The sequence below is a fragment of the Orcinus orca genome, chromosome 8 (assembly GCF_937001465.1).
Source record: "Orcinus orca chromosome 8, mOrcOrc1.1, whole genome shotgun sequence".
Classification (NCBI taxonomy): Eukaryota; Metazoa; Chordata; class Mammalia; order Artiodactyla; family Delphinidae; genus Orcinus; species Orcinus orca.
In genome coordinates, this window is record NC_064566.1 from 5,308,366 (window position 1) to 5,328,521 (window position 20,156).

Below are 20,156 nucleotides of genomic sequence, written 5' to 3' on the forward strand. Positions count from 1 at the left end.
ACATGTGATTAGAAACAGGTCACTAAGTCCGGTCACACTCAAGGGGTAGGAGATCGGTTCCAAATCCTGAGGGGAAAAGCATCAAGAGGTTTGTGTACATATTTGGAAACTATCACAGTCTCTTTCAGCTGAAGTCACAGAAACTCAACTCATGTCTGGGGCCACATAAACAAACCAGGGGAAGGAGAAAGTGGATCTGGCCTCTCGGGGACTGGAACTGTGGCCTAAAAAAACTCATTCTCTCTCTCACTCTCTCTCTCTCTCTCTCTCTCTCACACACACACACACACACACACACACACACACACACACGCACACACGCACACACGCTCCACTCTCTCAGCTGTAACCAACCCCACAGTCTGCTCCAAAGTCACATCCTCACAGACTCTTGTACAGAAAAGCAAGCTCTGGTCGCAGAGGGAGCTCCTGGCGCCTGGCCAGCGCTGTCCAGGCTGGGTCGGGAGGGACTCTGATGGGCCCAGCTCCCTGCGAGGGCTCACACCTTGGACCACGCACTGTGCCTGGGGCTGGGGCTTGGTGACTAGCTGGGCTCGGGTCACATGTGTCTGGAGGACAGGGCCTGGTACCGGCAGGGGATGATGGGGGCTGGCAGGGCTGGAGGAGGAGATGCACACGGACATTGCCAGGTCAGAGCTGAGCGGCCATCCCAGTTGTGTGTCTAACTCTGCCTTGACCGAATTTATGAGCCAAAGTCCCAGTTGCCCTATTTTTGGAATAACAGGAAACAGCCACTGCTTCAAACTCTCAAAATGGTAACTTTCCATAGGTGTGGCCTAACACGTAGGTCTATCTGAAGACTTAAACGTACTGAGCCTGAATCTTTGAGAAGCCACCACTTTCTCACTGTTGACGCCCTTTTGAGCCAGAACCCAGTCATGGACGCAGCCGATGGGTGAGCCAAAAGCCTTCGTTTTATTTTCTCCCCTGGGTGCTTCTCTTAAGAACACGGCTTATGCAAATAGATTGAAGGGACAGCAAGCAAAGCTCGCGGGATCCTGGGCTACCTTCCTGACCTTGTGGAAAATCCCATCTGGAGATGCAAAGGCACCCCCGGTCCAAACAAAGTCTTCCAATGGGAAGATGTGGAGTTCGAGTTTTGTTGCCGAAAGCACTTCCTGGACAAACCCTCAGCAGTTCTTGGGGGTAAACGTCTCCATAGGGTCGGTGAGTGGAGCCTCCCAGGTGTTCACGCTCCCCCTGGTTTCATCTCCGCATGTTTGCAGAGCTGGTTTCCAGCCTCTCAGCCATGAAAGCAAACAGCAAAGCAGGCCAGTGGCTGGACGTGACCTGTACTCTTGCTTCTAAAATTCCCGTGGCTTTGACTTGACTGCAATCAGGATAGTTAACATTGTGCTGACATTAACATTTTAAATAACCACTTCGTTGATGACTAGATTCGTCCAGAGCACGTTTGAGAGCATTTTCTGGGGCTTTTAGGGAAAAATGTAGGCTTGGCAGGCAGTCTGCCTGGGTGCAAATTCCAGCTCTGACCTCAGTTTACTCACCTGTACAATGGAAGTTTTAAGAGCCGCTAAGTGTCTGGCACATAGAAGGCGCTTGGTAAACAGTGTGTCACTCTGTGACTGCCCGGAATGTCAGAAGAGGAAACGGGCCCAGAGAGGTTGTACATCTGGGGAAGGGCAGCCAGGGGTTCCGACCTCCAGGGTAGGGAAGAGAGCCCGTCGGCAGCTCACCAAGTGGGCTGGAGAGGGGGAATGGAGCCCAAACCAGAGCCAGTTGGGACCTTGACAGAGCCAGGAGAAGGTGGTGGAGGCCAGAGGCAAGGCTAAGAAGGACTGAGCTAACATTCCCGCAGCCTCTGGCATGGCTGGGGAGCGAGGCCCATGGGCCAAGATCCGGACTCGAGGCCTCAAAGCAGCCCCGGTTCTACCCCTGAGGTCTGGGGTGACTCCCTGCACCCCTCATCCCCACCCTCCCCAGGCTGGTACCCCAGGGGAGACTCTTGAGTCCCAGAGCTGCCACTAAAGGGCAAACCCTTGCAGGAACTGATGCCAGCACCCTAGATTCCACCTCTTCTGACCCAGCAGCAGCCGGTTAAGGACGAGGAGCTCCCAGGAGGACCGGCGTTTTGAGTCCGTAACCGCCATGTCCCTCCTCCCAAGCTGGGGAGCAAATTCAGTCACCAGTCTTTAAATGTTCCAGCCTTTATACTGGAACCTGTCCCACTTCCACCCTGAGAGGGTGGAAGCCTAACCTTTCTCTTAGGGTTCCTGTCCCCCTATAATTAGGGTGGGGTCACCAGAGTTACCAGCTGCCTGCTGGTAACTGCAGCCACTCTGGTTCAAGCTGGGAGAGTTGTTACAAGCACAGGCTCTGAGGCCAGAGAGCCTGGGTTCGAAACCTGGCTTGGCCTCCTTAGCAGCTGCATGTCCTTGAGGAGGTTACTTCTACCTCTCCCTGCCTCGATTTCCTCATCTGTAAAATGGGGATATTAATAGCATCCACTAGGTGGATTCTTTTGTGAGGATTAAATGAGTAAATATATGTAAAATGCTTGGGGCATTGCTTGGAGGAAGCTCAGTCCCGGGGTCACTTGTCACCTCTCCAGCTGGAGGGGCTCCCAGTCTCTCCCCCACCTGGTGATCTCATCACCCCCATCCTTGCTGCCCCACCTTACACCAGACGCCCAAACTGGGGCCCTGCCAGTCCCCGGAGTCCCTCCTCTCAGCGGCAGGGGCCTCTTCTAGCCACCTTCTTGGGGTCACGGAGCCGCACAATCAAAAACACTCAGCCCAGTCACCCCAAAGAACGTGGAAGCAGTTGGTTGCAGGAAGGTTTTTTTCTTTCTTTTTTTTTAAAATTTATTTTTGGGCCGCACTGCACGGCATGTGGGACTTTAGTTCCCTGACCAAAGAGCGAACCCACGCCCCCTGCAGTGGAAGCGTGGAGTCCTAACCACTGGACCACCAAGGAAGCCCCAGGAAGTTTTCAAAAGAGTAACTTTCCTCCCACTGTCCCGAGACCTGCAGGACGCCTGCGTGTCCCCCAAGCCTGCTCTGTGGACTCGCTTGGCCACTGTCCCCTCTACCTGTGCCGTGAACCCCCGTGGCCCAATCTCTGCCTCCAGGGCAATGGGGGCTCAGGTTCTACGCTGTCCTCTTGGAGACCAGTGGGCCTTCCTGGGGGTTTCCCACCCAAAGAAACCAAAACTGCCCACCAGCCCCCAAAATCTAATGCACAAAAGACTCTCTTCCCCAGGCTTCTGCTGGAGGGTCTCAGGCAGAGGCTCCTTGAAGGGGCAGCCAGGCACCCAGACCAGGAGCATCAGGCCCAGGACATCCCCACGGCCCACCCACTCGCTTGCCCATGAACCCGGGAAGTCATTCCGCTCTCCAGGCCTCTGTTTCCCTGTCTGTAAGGTGAGTGTGTAGACTTAGGTGATGCCTGAGGCTCCCTGAGCGCTTACAGGCTTAGATTTCTAAGAGTCCTCCTTTCTGCTCAAAAGCCTGCGGTGACCCCTGTGCCCCGGGGTCAACTCCAAGTCCTTGGCCTGGCAGGCAAGGCCTCCACAGTGGCCACCAGTGCCGCTGCCCACCCGCCAGAGCCTCTGGCACCTGCCTGGGCCCAAGTCACTCTTGCTCCTGAAAATGGCCGCCTGCCCACTCCTTCGGCCCCAGCCCCCTCCCTTCCTCCCTTTCCGAGGACCACCTAGGAGTTCCTCAGCCCTGGGTTTGAATTCCAGCTCTCCCGTTGATAAGCTGTGTGGCCTTGGACAAGCTGCCTTCCCTCTCTGAGTCTGGGTTTCCTCCCTTGAGGGGGTTAAGTGTGAGAAGTCCCCAGTATGGGGCCAGAATGGAGCAGGGCCACCAGGTCTGTGAACTGGGACAGGCCTGTGATAGGAGACCCTTATGAAACAGGCTCAGTTGATGGGGGTGAGGGGGGCACTACTGAGGCCCTGTGGCCTCCCCCATGGAGGTAGAGCGTCCCAGACACAAAGAGGCAGCTCTTGCTGGTGTTTGCACACCCATTTCCTGACGGGTAAAGGTGAGTCAGCACCTCACCTGGGGGCGGGGGAGACAGAAATTAACCTGATCGGCTCTCTGACCTCAAAGGAGGAGGGTTGGAGCCAAGACCACTGGGCAGGCCAGACTCCACAGAGTGGAGCTACAGGAGAAGGGGAAGTGCCCAGGGCACCTGGCCACAGCGGAGGGGCAGCGAGCTGAGGGCTGAAGGGGCGTGGCCATGGGGGTGGCGGGAGAGTGGGGGGCCGGAGGAGACCACAGGGACAAAGGCTGGCAGGGGCGGGAGGGCTGGGCTGTCCGGAGAGCTGAGAGCAGCTCTAAGGGTGAACCGGGCAAGGGGGTGGGGAATGTTCTGGAGACCGAAGAGTTCATTTCTAGGAGGGCCTGGCGGGCTCCTCAGGCTGCGGACTTTGCAGCAAGAAGCCATGAGAGCTCTGCACTGGGAGTGCCAGGCATTCTGGAATTATCTGACTCCACGTTGTCCAAAGAGCCAGCGGGAGGGGCCGGACAGGCTGACGGTGCCACAGGAGGCAGGAGGCAGTCACAGTCTTTCGGGAGGGGAGAGATGGGCTGGGATCGGGCAGGTGGCAGGGTGCTCCCGCCAAGGGCTGACAGAGGCTCTGGGAGCTGGAGGAGACCCTTGACCGCGCCCCCCCCCCCCCCCCACTCCCGGCTTCCCAAGCAGCATGGTGAGCCCGGAGCTCCCAGGTCTGCCTTCAGCCCTACACCTGGGCCCTGCCTGCAGGTGACTGTGGGGGACACAGAGAATGGACAACATCAACACTCACTCGGGTGAAACACCTGAGCGTGCGTGTCACTCCCAAGCGGCACGTGTGCACAGCACCTGAGTGTGCAGAGACCAAGCGCCCTGCCTGTGGCAGACGACAGAACTCATCACACAGACGTCAGGGACTGTCTGTTCCCTGCACGGCGGCCCTTCTCCCAGATGGAGATGGTTCCCAGGTTGCCATAACCATGAGTACCCTTGGCGGGGGTCAACCCCCTCCTGCAGGAAGTTGTCCAGGGTAGATCTTTGAGGTTTGGGATCTCATCTTCCTCTCTGAACTTGGAACTCCTCTTTGTCTCCCGGCAGCTCTGGGGACCTGCGGCTTTTCCAGGACCCAGCCCAGCCCTCACCTTCCGAGACGCAGCCTGGGAAGGGGCAGAGGGCCCCCTGTGGCCACCCGGTCCCTCAGTGAGCACAGCACAGCTTTCCTCTCACCGTGTTTATTGGTCCCAAGGGCAGCCCGTCTGCCAGGGGAGGCCAAGCGGGTTCATATCTTGCGGCTTCCAAAGACGGGGCGGTTCACGTGCTCCGGGGAGGCCAGGAAGGCCTGCAGCTTGGGCCGGGCGCTGAGGCGGGCCACGTAGGCCGAGAGCAGGGGGAAGGAGTCCAGGCAGCCGGGGACCAGGACCTGGTGACTCAGCAGCAGGTCCAGCAGGTTGTAGTCTGCGAAGGAGATCTGCAGGACAGGGGCGGGAGGGGGTTTGAATGGGGTCAAGAGAGAGGGGGGCTACTGGGGGTCAGAACTCTGACTACTCCAGTGAACCAGTCAGGTCCCTGCTCTGGTCTCAGTTTGCCCTTCTGAGAAATGGACCTACAACGGGCTGGACCCAGCACTCACCTGGTTGCCCACGATGAAGGCCTGGCCCCCTCGGTTCTGGGACAGCAGGCTCTCAAAAGGCTTCAGGTGCCCCGGCAGCTCCAGAACATACTGGGCCTTGTCCTCCTCCTGTGAAAGGGAGCGCTGCCCGTGGCGGCCCGGGCGGCCCCCCAGCGCCGGCCCTGAGTGCAAGCCCGGCCTGCTCATGTGGCCGCGATGAATGATGCGGCTGCAGTGCCTGCGGAGGTCCTCCACACCGTCATTCACCATGTCCACCAGCGCCGCCTCTCGCTGGTCTTTGCCGTAGAGCCCTGGGTCAGCGGCCAGGCAGAGGGTCAGGTTCTGTCCAGGCTGGGGCCCTGCTGCTCCCCTCTCCCCCAGAAGCCTGCAGGCCTCAGGGCTGGGAAACCAGGTCCCCTGCGTTGGAGGGTCGTCTTTGCCCAACTCTGCTGCTCCCATCTCCACGAGCCCAAGGAACACACCCAGCAGAAGCCCACGCTTGTCTTTGAGACCACACCCTGGGTCCCTGGGAGTCAGAAATTCCCTGCCCACATCGCCCCAAGCCCTTCCTCCAGGTTGTCCCCCTGCAAGTGTGGGCCAAGCCTCTGATCATGCTTCCCTAGGCCAGAGGAGTGGCCACTTGCGGGGCCTGGACAGCACTTGGCTCTGCAGACTGGTGTGTCCCTTGGAGTGCAGGAGAGCGTGGGGCGAGAGACGGGGAAGCAGGCCGCGGCTGGAGGCCTCTGTCCTCTCACTCTGGGGCTGCAGAAGTTAGGGTGGGCCTGGGCCTGGCTCATCCCACTGGTCTTCTGTCCTCCTGGGACACCCCCCTCCCCACCAAGATAGCCAATGAAGAGGCAGCCACCTCCCTAAGTCACATTCCCGCCACCCTTGAAACAGGCCACAGGCCTGCTCACTGTGTGCATGGGTTTTCCAGATTCAGGTGAGGCCAGAGCAGGAAGAAACGGGCAGGAGGTCTACTCTGAAGCTCCTGGGCACACCCACAGTGGCTCTAGCCTATAGCAGCACACACGGGGCGGCTGGTGACTGCCTCTGAGCTGTCATCCAGGAAACAGGCACAGTGAACCCATGTGGTGCTGACTGGCTAGAGGGTAGCCAGACCTGTATGGCCCCTGCCCGGGGGGACCGGCAGCCCCAGCCCTATAACCCAGAGCCCTCCTAACCCAGGCCCTGCCCCTTCCTCTTGGGCCATGTGGCCTGCCCTCCAGCCACAGGACCGCTGGCAGCAACTCAGGCCCCAGGACATCTTGGCGGGACCCTTCAGGTGCTTTTCTGGACTGGGCTGCCTTCGACCTCAGGACTCACCAAAGGAGCGGCCCAGGTGTCGCAGGATGGCATTGGACTGGTACAGAATGAGGTCTCCATCCTGGAACTTGGGGAGCTGCCCGTACAGCTGGGAGGGAGAAGGGCTCGGTGAGGGACGCTGAGCTCAGCTGCCCCGCACCCTCGTGCTGCCCCTTAAAGGCCCAAATGCTGCCTCAGCACAGTCACTCACACAGGAGGCCTTGAGTGGGCCCTGCAACCAGGACTCCTTGGTCACCACCTCCTCCTTCCAGCTCTGGCCCTGGTCGGCCAGCAGCATGCGCAGGGCCTCGCAGCGCCCTGGGGGAGGGGAGGACGGGGTGTGGGGATGGGCAGAGACCCCAGCCTCGCAGCGCCCTGGGGAAGTCAGGAGTATGGGAACTGGACTCAGGGACAGGACAAACTCTAGCCTCCGAGCCTGCTGCGGAGCAGATGGACCGTGGAGAAAGGGTGGAGCCCCCGGCGTGTCTTGCGGGGGGGGGGGGGCGGGGGGGAGAACAGCGAGGCTGACCCAGCCCACAGCGCCCCAGGAAGGGACCAGAGACGATGGATAGAGCGCCCCGCCCTTGGCCCCAGAGAGGATGAGGCCCGAGCCCGAGATCCCGGCCCCGCCCCCCGGGGGGGTCCCGCCTCCGTCTCAGCGTCCGCCTCCGCCTCCGCCGCGGGCTGTCCAGACTGGAGGTCCTGCTGGGACCCCTGTCTGTGCCCTTCGCCCTCCTAAAGGAGCAGCGGCCGCACCTCGGGTCGGGAAGTAGACGATGGTGTAGGGCGGCACTAGGAGAGACAGACGGACAGGAGAATGAAGGAGGACCCCCGCAGGCAGGCAGTCTGGGGGTCGGACTGCTAGGAGAGGGGGTGTCTCAGCCGGCCCCTCCCCCCACCCGGTCCAGACCGTACTCACTGACGGCGGCGGAGTGCAAGTGCGGCAGGAAGTGGGGAGGACCCGCAGGCCTCGTATTTAAGGTCCTGCTCCACCCCGAGCCCCACCCCAGGAATCCGCCAAGTCACCACCGAGCGGATCTCGATCTTGGTCGGGGCGAGGTGTGGGTGTGGTGAAGCAGGGCTGGAGGGGCGCACCAGCCCTCTGCAGGGGTGCACCCTGCCTGACGCGTAGTGGCTTTACGAGAGGCACCCACACTTAGCAGCACACAGTCGCTACACCTGCTCACCGCCCCCGAACACACAGCATCCTCAGGGCCCCCAGAGGGCCAGGACTGAGCACCCCAGCACCAGCGCACAGTAGGTGCTCCGTAAATGGTTTTGGCTTGAATGGTGTTTATTTCAATAAACACCCATTTCCGCATCCTCTCTCCTTGATAATAATAGCAAACCCTTAGGGACTGAGGGCTGCCTTGAGAACTTTACACATATTACAACCCTAAGACTTGGTCCTGTTCAGATCCCATCTTACAGAGGAGGGAACTGAAGCACAGATCGACTTTCCCAAGGTCACACAGCTAGTAAACAGGTCTGGTTGGCTTCAGGGGCCTCACTTTTAACCCTCATTCTTTCTTCTGCAAGGCCTTGTAGTCTCCAAACCGTTTTTTGACTGAGTCGAAGTGCTCTGTACTCTTCAAATACAGCCTGAGCCTGGGGATACGGCAGCTGGAAAGAGAAAGACGAATGAGCAGGACCTCCTGGACCTGGGACGGCTGCGTCCTTCCAGGCAGAGCCCGTTCCTGTCTCCCTGCGGTCCCCTCTGCACCCACAGCCCTCTTCTGGCTGCCCCTTCCTGGTACCAGAGGGGCGGGGGGGGGCAGGGGGGCGGTCCTCCTTGGGAACTGGGACCTGACTGAGCCTGGCCCGTCTCAGCCTGGCTTTCCTGTCAGAGCCACGAGGAAAGAGGAAGGTGTCCAGGCATAGAAGTATCCACCGCAATCATGGGAAAACACCAAACGCAGTTTATCAGGAACACTTCTTAGCCTCATTGGAGCCCACAGCTGCCTGGGGCTGGGAGGGCATGGGGGAGGTGGCCCAGGAGCCAGGATCTATCCCTGACTCACAGCTGGAGTAACATCTACCCAGCACTTAGCAGCTTACAAAGAGCTTTTGTATAAATGGTTTCACGTCATCTCCATCACACCCTGGGAGGGAGGGAGGGAGGGAGGGATTCCTGTTCCCATTATGCAGAAGAGGACACCAAGGTTCAGAAAGTTTCCACCACCTGCTCTGGCCTGGAGCACGCATGCGCTCCTTTTGTGCACCAGCATCCCAGACCTGGGAGCGTGGGAGACACCCTGCCATCCAGCCGGCCGGCCTCCTGCCAGCTCACACACCCTCCAGCTATGATACTCCTCGGGTCCCCTGGAGAAGCTGTCCGCCAGGCTGGCTTGACGCTCTGCTGTGGTGTTTCAGTGACTGCTTTTACCCACAGCCCTCTGGCTCCACCGGCCCAGCCTGTGGTCTAGCTCTGTGGCCACCCTATGGCCTCTTGCTCTGGGGCCCAGAAGCACAGCTTGAGAAGCCAAATGGAGCAGACTCCTCGCTGTGTCCATCCCCCACCTCCAGTCCACGTATATATCGGCACCTGTCTTTGGTGGGTTTTAAAATATCTATAAGTGCTTTATTGCTACATAAAATTCACCCTTATAAAGGGTACATTCTGTGGGTTTTAGTATATTCAGTGTTGTGCAGTCATCACCACTAATTTCAGAACGTTTTCATCACCCCGAAAAGAAACCCGGTGCCCATTAGCCATCACTCCTCAACCCCACTCCCCCATCCCTTGACAACCACTAACCTGTTTTGTCCCTGTGGATTTGCCCCTTCTGGATTTTTCATGTAAATGGAATCATACACTATGTGGCCTTTCGCGTCTGGCTGCTTTCACTTAGCAGAGTGTCTGCAAGCTTCATCTGTGTTATAGCACGTGTCAGTACCTCATTCGTTTTTATGGCCAAATAATATTCCATTGGTTGGATAGACACATTTTTCATACCCATTTATACACTGATGAACATTTGGATTGTTTCATTGTTTGACTATGAGTAACACTGCTGTATACATTTGCGTACAAATTTTTGTGTGCACTGACGTTTTCAATTCCCTTGGGTATGTACCGAGGACTGAAGTTGCTGAGTCATACGGTAACGCATTCTGAGGAGCTGCCAGACTCTTTCCCAAAGTGGCGGCACCATTTTATAAACCCAACAGCAGCATGTGAAGGTTCCAGCTTCCACATCCTCACCTGTTGTGATTGTCTGTCTGTTTTCACTCTAGCTGTCCTGGTGAGTGTGAAGTGGTGTCTCAATGTGGATCTGTGTATGGTGTTTACCAGGTGCCAAGCCTGGGTTTGGCTTATAGGGAACGGAGTAGAGAAGGAGACATCGTTTGCCATCAGAGCAATCACAGCTCAGCTCAGAGTAGGAGGAGATAAATAGACACATCTTTTTTTTTAGAAATTCTTATTGGGTTTTGTTTTTATTTTTATTTATTTATTTTTTTGGCTGTGCTGTGCAGCGTGTGGGATCTTAGTTTCCCGACCAGGGATCGAACCCGAGCCCCCTGCATTGGAAGCGCAGAGTCTTAACCACTGGACCGCCAGGGAAGCCCCCACTTCCTGGGTGGATAGGTGAATAAAGAAAAAGTCTTTATTCACACATTAATTAGTGTGTCTCAGCAATGAGTGGGCTGGACATCATGGAAGACACTGAAATAGATAAGATATGGTCTCCAGCCTAATGGACTCTTTGAATGAAGACTGTAAAGACCTACACCAGCAGTCCATCCACCCAGCCATCTACCCACCTCCACCTATCTATCTGTCCATCCATACACCCATCTACCCAATCGTTCAGCCATCCAACAACCAAACATTAGACCAGCAGTCCATCAAAACATCCACCTCTCGGGACTTCCCTGGTGGCGCAATGGTTAAGAATCCGCCTGCCGGTGCAGGGTACACAGGTTTGAGCCCTGGTCTGGGAAGATCCCACATGCCGCAGAGCAACTAAGCCTGTGCGCCACAACTACTGAGCCTGCGCTCTAGAGCCCGCAAGCCACAACTATTGAAGCCCGCGTGCCACAACTACTGAAGCCCACGTGCCTAGAGCCCATGCTCTGCAGCAAGAGAAGTCACCGCAAGGAGAAGCCAGCGCACTGCAACGAAGACTAGCCCCCGCTCACCGCAACCAGAGAAAGCCCGTGCGCAGCAATGAAGACCCAACACAGCCAAAAATAAATAAAAATTTAAAAAAAAAACGAACAAAAGACATCCACCTCTCCATTTACTCACCTACTACTCATTTACCTACCCAATCATCCTCGACTTGTCTATCCATCCATCTTTTCATTCACCCACCCATCCAGCCAGCCAACTGTCCATCTGTCTATGCAACCATTTAACCACTAGCCCGTCACATCACCTACCTATCCTTCCATCCAGTCAGCAACCCACCTGTCCATCCATTCATCCATCCATCCATCCGTCCGTCTGTCCATCTATCCATCCGGCTACTCAATCGTCCATCCTTCCAAGCACCAACCATTTAAACACCAATCCATCAAGTCAGCCTCCCACCCATCCAACCACCCACCTATCCACCCAACCATCCGTCCATTCATTTGTCCACCACTGATCCACCTGGCCATCCTGGACACTGGAGCTGGACACGAAGGCTTTGCTCCTTCATTGAAAATACTTCTACCCGCTATTCCCTGACCAGTTATAGTTCCCACTCCTTTGGCTTATACTTTGGGACACACATTTCTCAACACTTCCCACCTTCTTAGATAGTTATTTAGACGTGGAATCTTTCATCACATGTGACATCCACCATTTTTTGAACGCTTCTTATGCGCTGGGAACCTGCTAGGCCTTTTATCATTTAATTTTCACAAAGGCACCATGAGACAGATACTAGGTCCACCTCCACTTTCCAGATAAGGTAACTAAGGCTCAGAGAGGTGAAATATCTTGCCTAGGGTCACACAGCAAATGCATGGGGGAAGCCAGGCCTGCAGGCCCTTTCTATGACCTTGCAGAAAACAGGAGCATCCCTGTCTCTGAGGGATGTTTGCTGTGCTTCCGGGGGTGCAGTGCACTCCTGGCCTCCGGGAGGAGACATGACCCGGGGGGCAGAGGGGCTGAAGGATGCTGAAGCTGAGCCTCCAGAGGATTGACGTGAATGGTCACAACGAGCCCTTCCCACCCTAGACCGCCGGCCGGCATCCACTCGCCTCTCAGCCCTGGCCTTTCCTTAGACCCTCAGCCCTGCCCAGGGCTTTGTGGAAGATGTCCCCTCTGCCTGCATGGCCACCCGTCTTCATGCGGTCACTCCCTTCATCCCTCTGACCTTGGCTCACAGGTCACTGCCTCAGCCCCCGTCACCGCAGGGTCCCCCTGACTGCCTGTCGGGCCCTCCCCTGCCCTTGCTCCTCCACAGCCGGCCTGAGGCAGGGACTGGTTCCCAGCACCCGGGAAGGCACACAGCAGGGGCTTCACCAACATTTGCTGAAGACTCAGTCTCTGAAGTTTCCTCCAGCCTCTTGCCACCATCACCCTTTCCAGGGACTTCCACCCCTGCCTCCCTCCTGAGGGCCTCCACCCACAGACCCTGCTGGATGCCGGTGCCCGTTCACAGCTGATCCCTGCCGGGGATGCTGACGCTTGCCCAGGGCCAAGTTAAACATTGGTGGGCAGCGCCTAGAATGCCGCCCATCCCCCCTTCTCCCCCAGGAAGCCTTCCTGTTGCCTGAATCTGTGCCCCCAAGCACTTGGAGGCTGTCTCTTGGCCCTTTTCTGAATTAGATGTGCCTGAGAGCAGGGCCTTCAGGGCAGACGGGGTCTGTCATGTGGCCCCAGCAGCCGGCCCGGGGCTGGATCCCGGCAGACCTCGGATGTTTGCAAAAGAAATACGTGAATGGATGGCCGTGAGTGGCCGAAAGAGGCCAGAGCCACCAGCTCAGATGGCAGGTGCCTGGTGGGATCTGGTTCCCTTGGACAAAGGTTGATGCGGGGGGCAGGTGAATAAATCATGAGGGGCCTGGAGCAGGGCCGGGGCAGGACGACTGACCTCATTCGGAGAGGTGAGGGGCAGGCAGCTGCGCGGTAAGTGGGCCGGGGCATAACAAGGGGGCACAAGAGGCCACGGCGGGCTGCCTGGCCTACGAGGTTGGCAGAAGCTAAGTGGGAGGTGCAGAGGTACCCCGGGGCTCTGGGTGGGGAGAAGCGGGGAGGTCTGGGGCAGGACTTGGGGGGGATGGTCTTTCCAGAATCCAGGAGCCATCCTGGGAAGGGGGATGGTAGGGAGAATAGGAAGGGCAAGGATGGACAGACAGAAAGACAGACCAATGTGAGAAATAGTCTCACACAACAGAGGGAGGGAAGTGACAAAGAAATGGGGCATGAGTAGGCAGAGAGACCCACAGAGACACAGCTGGACAGACTGTCAACAGAGGACAGGGGGTGGAGAGGGGAGGGCAGGTGAGACGGACAAAGAGAGACACCCATGGAGCAGAGGGGACAGAGGGGGGCAGAGAACAACACAGAATCAGAGGTGGAAGAGGATGTGGGGAGACGCAGAGCCCAGGAACCAGAGAGGTCGGTGTGATGCGGAGGGGCCCCGGGGCACAGCCTGTGGCCAGCATGAGGGCGGCAGCTCAGGGGAAGGCTAGGATTTCAGGGAGGGGCTGTGTGAGGGGCCTGGGGAGCTAGGAAAGACAGGAGCCTTGGAGGACCTGGGAGCCATCAGCCTGCGGAGCGAGGAACAGGGAGAAGAGTAGCAGGGACCCTGTGGGGACCACACCCACAGTTGCCCACTAAGCTGTCCTTCCACAGGACCCTGGACAGCGGAGTGGGGCAGTGCCCCGCAGCCAGCAGGAGGTGCCAAGCCCTTGTCTCCATGGCCCTTCCCCAGGGCCCGGCAGATGGCAGCCTCCCCACGGGGGACCCCAGCCCCTCCGAGGGCACTCCAGGGCCTAGCCAGGCCCCTGCCAACCCAGCAGCCACCAGACGGCGGGCGCTCCTCCAGGAGCTGGAGACCCAGGTGCAGGCCGCCTACGGGCAGGTAAAGGGGGCCGGGGTGTGGAGCCATCCTCAGCTGGGGGGTTGTGAGGGAACAGTGGGGATGCCACACCCCAACCGTGGCCCACTGGGCCAACCCAGGGCTGAGCCCAGGGAGGGGACCTCGGACGTGCACAGTGACAGAGGGGGCAGCAGTCACTCAGCTGCCCAGGAGGGAGGCTGGCATCCCTCCCCACCTCTGCCCTCACTGAGGCCTGCTTCCAGCCCACAGAGCCCAAAGTCAGCTGCCCTCGGCTCCTTGCCCAAGTACAAGGGGCAGGGGGCAGGTCCAGGCAGGTGTGCCGAGCAGGCTGGCTGGGTGGACGCTCTGGGGTGAGCGCAAGGGTCCGATGGGGAGGGCCAGGGCCTTCCTGGGTCTGCTGTTCTGGGGAGAGATGACCCAGCCTGCTCTAGCACAGAAGCCACCTGGTTTCCTCCTCCCAGGTCCGGGCCCTGCTTCTGAAGACATTAAATCTCTCCTGATTAGAAGAGATTAGGGGTAGTGGGGGGTGGATAGGGTCCTGGAGAGGGGGTGTCTGGAAGACCCTCAGGAGTGAGCATGGGGAGGTTGTGCCTTCCAGGGGGGCCTTATGCCCCGAGTGGCCCCCCTCACCAGCAGAGATGCTCAGAGATAATCCCAGATTAGGACCCAAGCCCCTGTGCCCAAGGCTCCCCGCCTGCCCACCCACGCCCAATCTCCCCACAAAACCCTAGGAAAATCCCCTGCAGTGCTCCCAGACTCTCACTGGGAGTGGCTGGGGGCTGGGGGGAGCCCACAGCATCCGCTGAGGCCCAGCCCTGGGCTACCCCCGGGACTCCAGGCCTGGCATGGTTCAAGGGCCCATGGGAAACTCTGCCAAGCGGCCCCAACACTGGGGGCCTAAGGTAGGAGTGTCAAGGGGGAAAGCCAAGGCCAGGAGGCTGGCTGGACCCTGAAAGGTTCTGGTGGGGGGGGGGGGTGCAGAGCCCTGTGAGAGGCTGAGCTGGGGTTACAGCGCAGCTGGGGGATGGAGGGGTGGGTTCCCACCACCCTAGACCGAGATTTTCCCTGGCAGCCCCCAGACTCTGGCCCATCCTGGTCTTGGCTCCTGTAGGCCACTGGGCTTCCCCTGCCAAAGCTCGTCAGGGCCCCCAGCTGCCCACTCAACTGCCCCATCCCTGCTGCTACCCTTGCCCTCTGCTAGTCGGTCCTGGCCTGGGAGACTCAGCACATGAGCTCAGGGTCTCACTCTGCCATTGGCTTTCTGAGTGACCGTGGCCAAGTCTCTTGCCTTTTCTGGGCCTCGGTTTGCCCAACTGAACAGTGAGGGGGTGGACCCTTCCAGCATAGAGTGATGGTGAGGGTCCACTGTTCTGTGCTGGGTTCTAACGACGGGAGAGGCTGGTGAGGGAGGGGGGAGAGGGGTCACTGTCCCAGCTCATGGCCGGCTGTGCTGCAGGACTGCTGGCAGTGGCCTGGCTCCCCGCCAAGGGGGTCCCGCCATGGCCTGGGCCCCAGCCCCAAGGAGCAGAGGAGCCCTGGGCCGGGTGTTCAGGGCTGCTACTCCATACTCAGTAGCCTGGTGGGGCCTGCCTGCGTCTTCCTGCGGCCCAGCATCGCCGCCACCCAGCTCGTATGTACGGTCACCACCTGCCTGCCGCCCGTGCCCACCTTCTCCTTGAGTGGAGGGAGAGGATTGAGTGGGGATCTCAGAGCAAAGCATACAGACCCAGGGGTGTAAGGGGCAGAGAGGAGTGGAGAAACAGACATGGGATCAAACACGGGGGAGACCCAGGGAAACATGCCAGGAAAGAAAGAAGAGGGGGCCGAGAGCAATCCAGAGAAATGGCAGAGACAGCCACCAAGAGGATGGTCAGGGAGGGGACAGGGCTCCCAGGAGAGGGACAGAGAGAACAAGAGGGACATATGCTGACACTGAGGCCCCCATGGCCAAGCCCAAGGTTCTGCCCAGCCCCAGATCCATCTCTGGCTAATGGAGCTCTGGCCCTAGAGGAGGGTGGGCACAGGGAACAGGGAAGAGGGGCCAGGTGCCCAGGTCCATCAACAGGAATGGTGGGAGGAATGGGTCGGAGCAGTGTCACTGCTGGCCCTGTGCCTGCATGTTGTAGGGGGCCCCAAAGGACAAGAAGGAAGGGATGCAGATGCCTGGGGGGTCCAGGGAATTCTTAACCCCTCTGTGTCCCCTCAGGACCGGGAGCTGCGGCCAGAGGAGATTGAAGGTAAAGGGTTGGGGAAAGAACTAGAATTTCCGGAGTGCGGGGCATTGGGTGGGGGCCTGAGCAGGCTCCAGGAGGAGCAGGAAGGCCGCAGGGGATCCGTGCGAGAATATGGGGACAAGACTGAGCAGGGAGGGGTTGAGAGAACCCCCAGCTGTCAGTTCCCTGGTCCCACTTGCCAGGTGGGTCACGGTCCCCTTTTTTTATTTGTTCATTCAGCGAACACTTCCTGGGTGCCCACTGTGTGCCTGGCCCAGTGCTGAGCACTGGGAAACGTGACAAACTGGACAGATATGGTCTGTGTCCTCTGGAGTCAGACGTCAATAAGTCAACTACAAGTACAAATGGTGCTAAGTGCTCTCAAGGAAGTGAACAAATGGGCCAGAGGGGACTGAACTGAGAGGGAAGACCTCCTTGATTAGGTGACTTAAGGACCAAAGAGGAGGGGAGAGTGTCCAGAATGTGAGCTCCATGAGGTCAAGGATTTGTTTCTCCCTCTCCCTTCCTTCCTTCCTCTTTCCTTCCTTCCTTCCTTCCTCTCTTTTTCATTCATTCTTTTCTTTCTTTCTTTCTTTCTCCTTCCTTCCTTCCTTCCTTCCTTCCTTCCTTCCTTCCTTCCTTCCTTCCTTCCTTCCTTCCTTCCTTTCTTTCTTTCTTTCTTTCTTTCTTTCTTTCCTTTTTTTTCTTTCTTCATTGCCATATTCCCAGTACCTAGAGCAGAGCTTGGCACATAGCAGATGTTCCTTAAATATTTGCAGAATGAATTAAAGGAATAGCATGTACAAAGGCCCTGAGGCAGCAAAGAGAAATGGGTGTTTAGAAAGAGGAAATGATTGGACCAAGGGGAGAAGGTCCAATCCAGGATGGGGTCCAGGGTGACATGGGGGAAGGACTGACTCTGCCCTGCCTGGCAGAGCTGCAGGCCGCCTTCCAGGAGTTTGACCGAGACCGGGACGGCTATATCGGCTACGGAGAGCTGGGAGCCTGCATGCGGACAATGGGCTACATGCCCACGGAGATGGAGCTCATCGAGATTTCACAGCAAATCAGTATGTGCCTGAGACCTGCCCCACCCCCAGTTCTCCAGAGGCCATGCCCATGGCCAGGGCAGCTGGGCAGCCCAGGGAACAGAGGTGTCTACACAGGTTGGCCCCCAGAGCTCGGGACCTTGGTCATTCTCAAGGCAAGCTCTCTGCCTCCAGAGAATCTCACCATCCCCTAGGATGTGGGTGAGTCAAGGACCATCATGCCCACTTTTTAGATGCGGGCAGAACTCTTATTATCCCCATAAGGAGAAGAAAGTCGGTTCTTAGGGAAGCATGGGTGCTTAGCAAAGGAAGTGGCTGGAGCCAAGATCTGAATGCGGGCAGCCTACCCAGAACCCAGCTCTTTCTCTATGCTTCATTCCCAAAAGAGGGAAAAAAGGATTAAATAAGAATAGGAAGCCAAGGAAAATCAGTGTGTAGAAATTCTCCACACTGAGTCTCTGAAAGGTTAAGTGACTTGCTTAAGGTCACAAAGTCAGATCATTGGAGCCAGGACTTGAACCCAACTGAACTCTTCAGAAAAATTAAGAAAAGCCCTCAGGAGACACAGATGACCCGGCCTGTGAGACCCAGAGGGAGGGAAAGGCCCATTTAGTGGGGCAGAGGAGAGGGACACAGGCCAGAAGGGAAGGACAAAAGGCAGAGGGCGCCAGGGCTGGGCAGGGGTCTCTGATGGTCCCAGGTCTCTGATAGGCGTGGCCCCCAGGTGGCGGGAAGGTGGACTTTGACGACTTTCTGGAGCTGATGGGCCCCAAGCTGCTGGCGGAGACTGCGGACATGATTGGCGTCAGGGAGCTGCGGGACGCCTTCCGGGAGGTGGGGTCACCGGGGCTGGAGGGGGCGGGGCTGCTTGTCTGCTGTGAGTGAGGGGCTGCACGAATGAACGGTTCGGTCTGTGACCTGATGCCGCAACCAACGCCGCCACAGTTCGACACCAACAGGGACGGCTGCATCAGCTTGGGTGAACTCCGGGCGGCCCTGAAGGCCCTGCTGGGAGAGCGGCTCAGCCAGCGGGAGGTGGACGAGATCTTCCATGACATTGACCTCAACGGGGACGGCCTGGTCGACTTTGAAGGTACCGTCCACCGCTCACCAAGCTCAGGACCGCTCGCCCTGGGAGGGTTTTAACGGAGGAAGAGCCTTAATCCGTGTGTGCCAGGCGCTGTGCTAAGCACGCCTGTATCCTCTCCTAGGTAATCATCACGAAAACCCGGGAGGAAGGAACTCTTATTATCCCCATAAGCAGGAGAAGAAAGTCGGTTCTTAGGGAAGCATGAGTGCTTAGCAAAAGAAGTGGATGGAGTCAAGATCTGAATGCGGGCAGCCTACCCAGAACCCAGCTCTTTCTCTATGCTTCATTCCCAAAAGAGGGAAAAAAGGATTAAATAAGAATAGGAAGCCAAGGAAAATCAGTGTGTAGAAATTCTCCAAGGTAGGCCCCAGAGTGTTCCTGGCTTCCTAGCAGCCAAAGCAAAGAGGAAAACAGGTTCAGTTACAAGATTTGGGTTTTTTTCCCTGTAAGATGAAGCCCCTCTTCCTGGCCTATTCCCTACCAGATTCAGGGGACTCCCTTGCACGCCCTGTCTTGACCACACTCCCTCCCACCTCAAGGCCAGTATATTAGCCTCACTCCTGGGGAGTCCAGAGAGCAGACCAGAAAACGTTGGCTTTGTCCTGGCAGAGTTTGTGCGAATGATGTCTCGCTGAGCCTATACAGAAGCTGGAGGCAGCAGACAGGACTTGGCACCAGAGCCACTGCCTGCCAGTGTGTTCCCGGAGCCCCTCGCCTCCAGCTGGGACCCTCATCCTCTCCTCCCTGCCCCGGCCTGTGTGCAATGCCCTTGCCTGCCCTCACCTCCACCCCCACTCGTCCACCAAGCCCCCTCGCCCGTCTCTATTTCTCTAACAATAAAGCATCTTTGAGCAGCTTTCACCACTCACTTGTTCACCCTGCAGGTATTTGGCCCCCAAAAGTGAAGTCCCCTCGACTGTGAACTTTGGGTGGGTAGGGGCCCTCCCCGGATCCTGCACCCAGCCCGGAGCAAGTGTTGGAAACGTCCCCGGATGAGTAAACCCAAGCTGCTTCTCCCAGAGCTGGGTGCGCGGTGGCCCCTCATCCTGTGAAGGGCTCCCACCGGACCCAGGATGACGTGAGAGGAGCGCGTGCCTGAGGGCTTTTCCCAAGCTCCATCCCATTTCCTCTTAGAAGGGTGCTGCGCGGTGCTCCCTCCAAAAACAGAACTTGCTGGTCGGCTGGGAGGAGTGAGTGAGCTGACAGGCCTCTTCAGGACATACCTCAGCTTGGGGGCTGATACCTCACTCTTCCCGGGAGCCCCCAGCCACGGACCGAGCACACAGGTGGTCTCCGCTCCGAGCTCCCCTCCAGGTTAGCCGAGGTGTGGTCAGGTCAGCCTCGAATCGGAAGCTGTCTGCCCAATCCTGCTTCACCGTGCGTCCTCGTTTCTGCGTCCCTAACTTCAGCTTAGTGTCTGCCTCCCGGGGAGACCAAATGACACATCTCCTCACTCCAGCCCTGCCACGGTCTTTGTAACCCCATGTGCCATATTGAGGAACCCCAGAGGCCGGGTGTCAGTGACTTGCTAGAGGTCACTCAGCTCCACTGCCATCTCTCCCCTCCAGGCCATGCAGCGCGTGCTGCCAGAGTTTTCTTCCTGAAATGCCATTTGCATGTTGTCACACTCTAGAAACTGGCCATGACCCCTCATTGCCCCCAGGCTGATCTGGCCCCTTTGCCTGGCACCAGAAGGCTCCGGGGAGGAACTGGCATACAGTCACACAGGTTAGGATGAAGCAGAGGTGGGACTTCACCCAGGCCTGGGGACTCTAAAATCACAGTGCCAACAAGAAAGGGTGCCTCCAGGTCAGAGCAGACCCAGGACAGGCCTCAGCCTCCTCAAGCACTGCCTGACCAGACGCCGTTCCCACCTGCCGGGAG

General features: G+C 58.0%; 2 protein-coding genes across 2 annotated transcripts; one reads left to right on the forward strand and one right to left on the reverse strand.

Moving 5' to 3' along the window:
* Positions 1 to 913: 913 nt before the first annotated feature.
* On the reverse strand, positions 914 to 7,883 carry LOC101269985 (glutathione S-transferase P). Its single transcript, XM_049713427.1, has 7 exons — positions 7,836 to 7,883; positions 7,673 to 7,708; positions 7,128 to 7,234; positions 6,938 to 7,025; positions 5,633 to 5,922; positions 5,230 to 5,470; positions 914 to 1,529 (listed from the first exon to the last, which is right to left on the reverse strand). Coding segments are annotated over exons 1-6 (711 nt in total). The 5' UTR covers positions 7,837 to 7,883; the 3' UTR covers positions 914 to 1,529; positions 5,230 to 5,281.
* Positions 7,884 to 14,713: 6,830 nt separating this feature from the next.
* On the forward strand, positions 14,714 to 19,096 carry CABP2 (calcium binding protein 2). Its single transcript, XM_004278023.1, has 7 exons — positions 14,714 to 14,822; positions 15,377 to 15,550; positions 16,127 to 16,157; positions 17,069 to 17,203; positions 17,907 to 18,016; positions 18,128 to 18,275; positions 18,882 to 19,096. The coding sequence occupies exons 1-7, from the start codon at positions 14,766 to 14,768 to the stop codon at positions 18,905 to 18,907; spliced, it is 681 nt and encodes a 226-aa protein (XP_004278071.1). The 5' UTR covers positions 14,714 to 14,765; the 3' UTR covers positions 18,908 to 19,096.
* Positions 19,097 to 20,156: the final 1,060 nt, after the last annotated feature.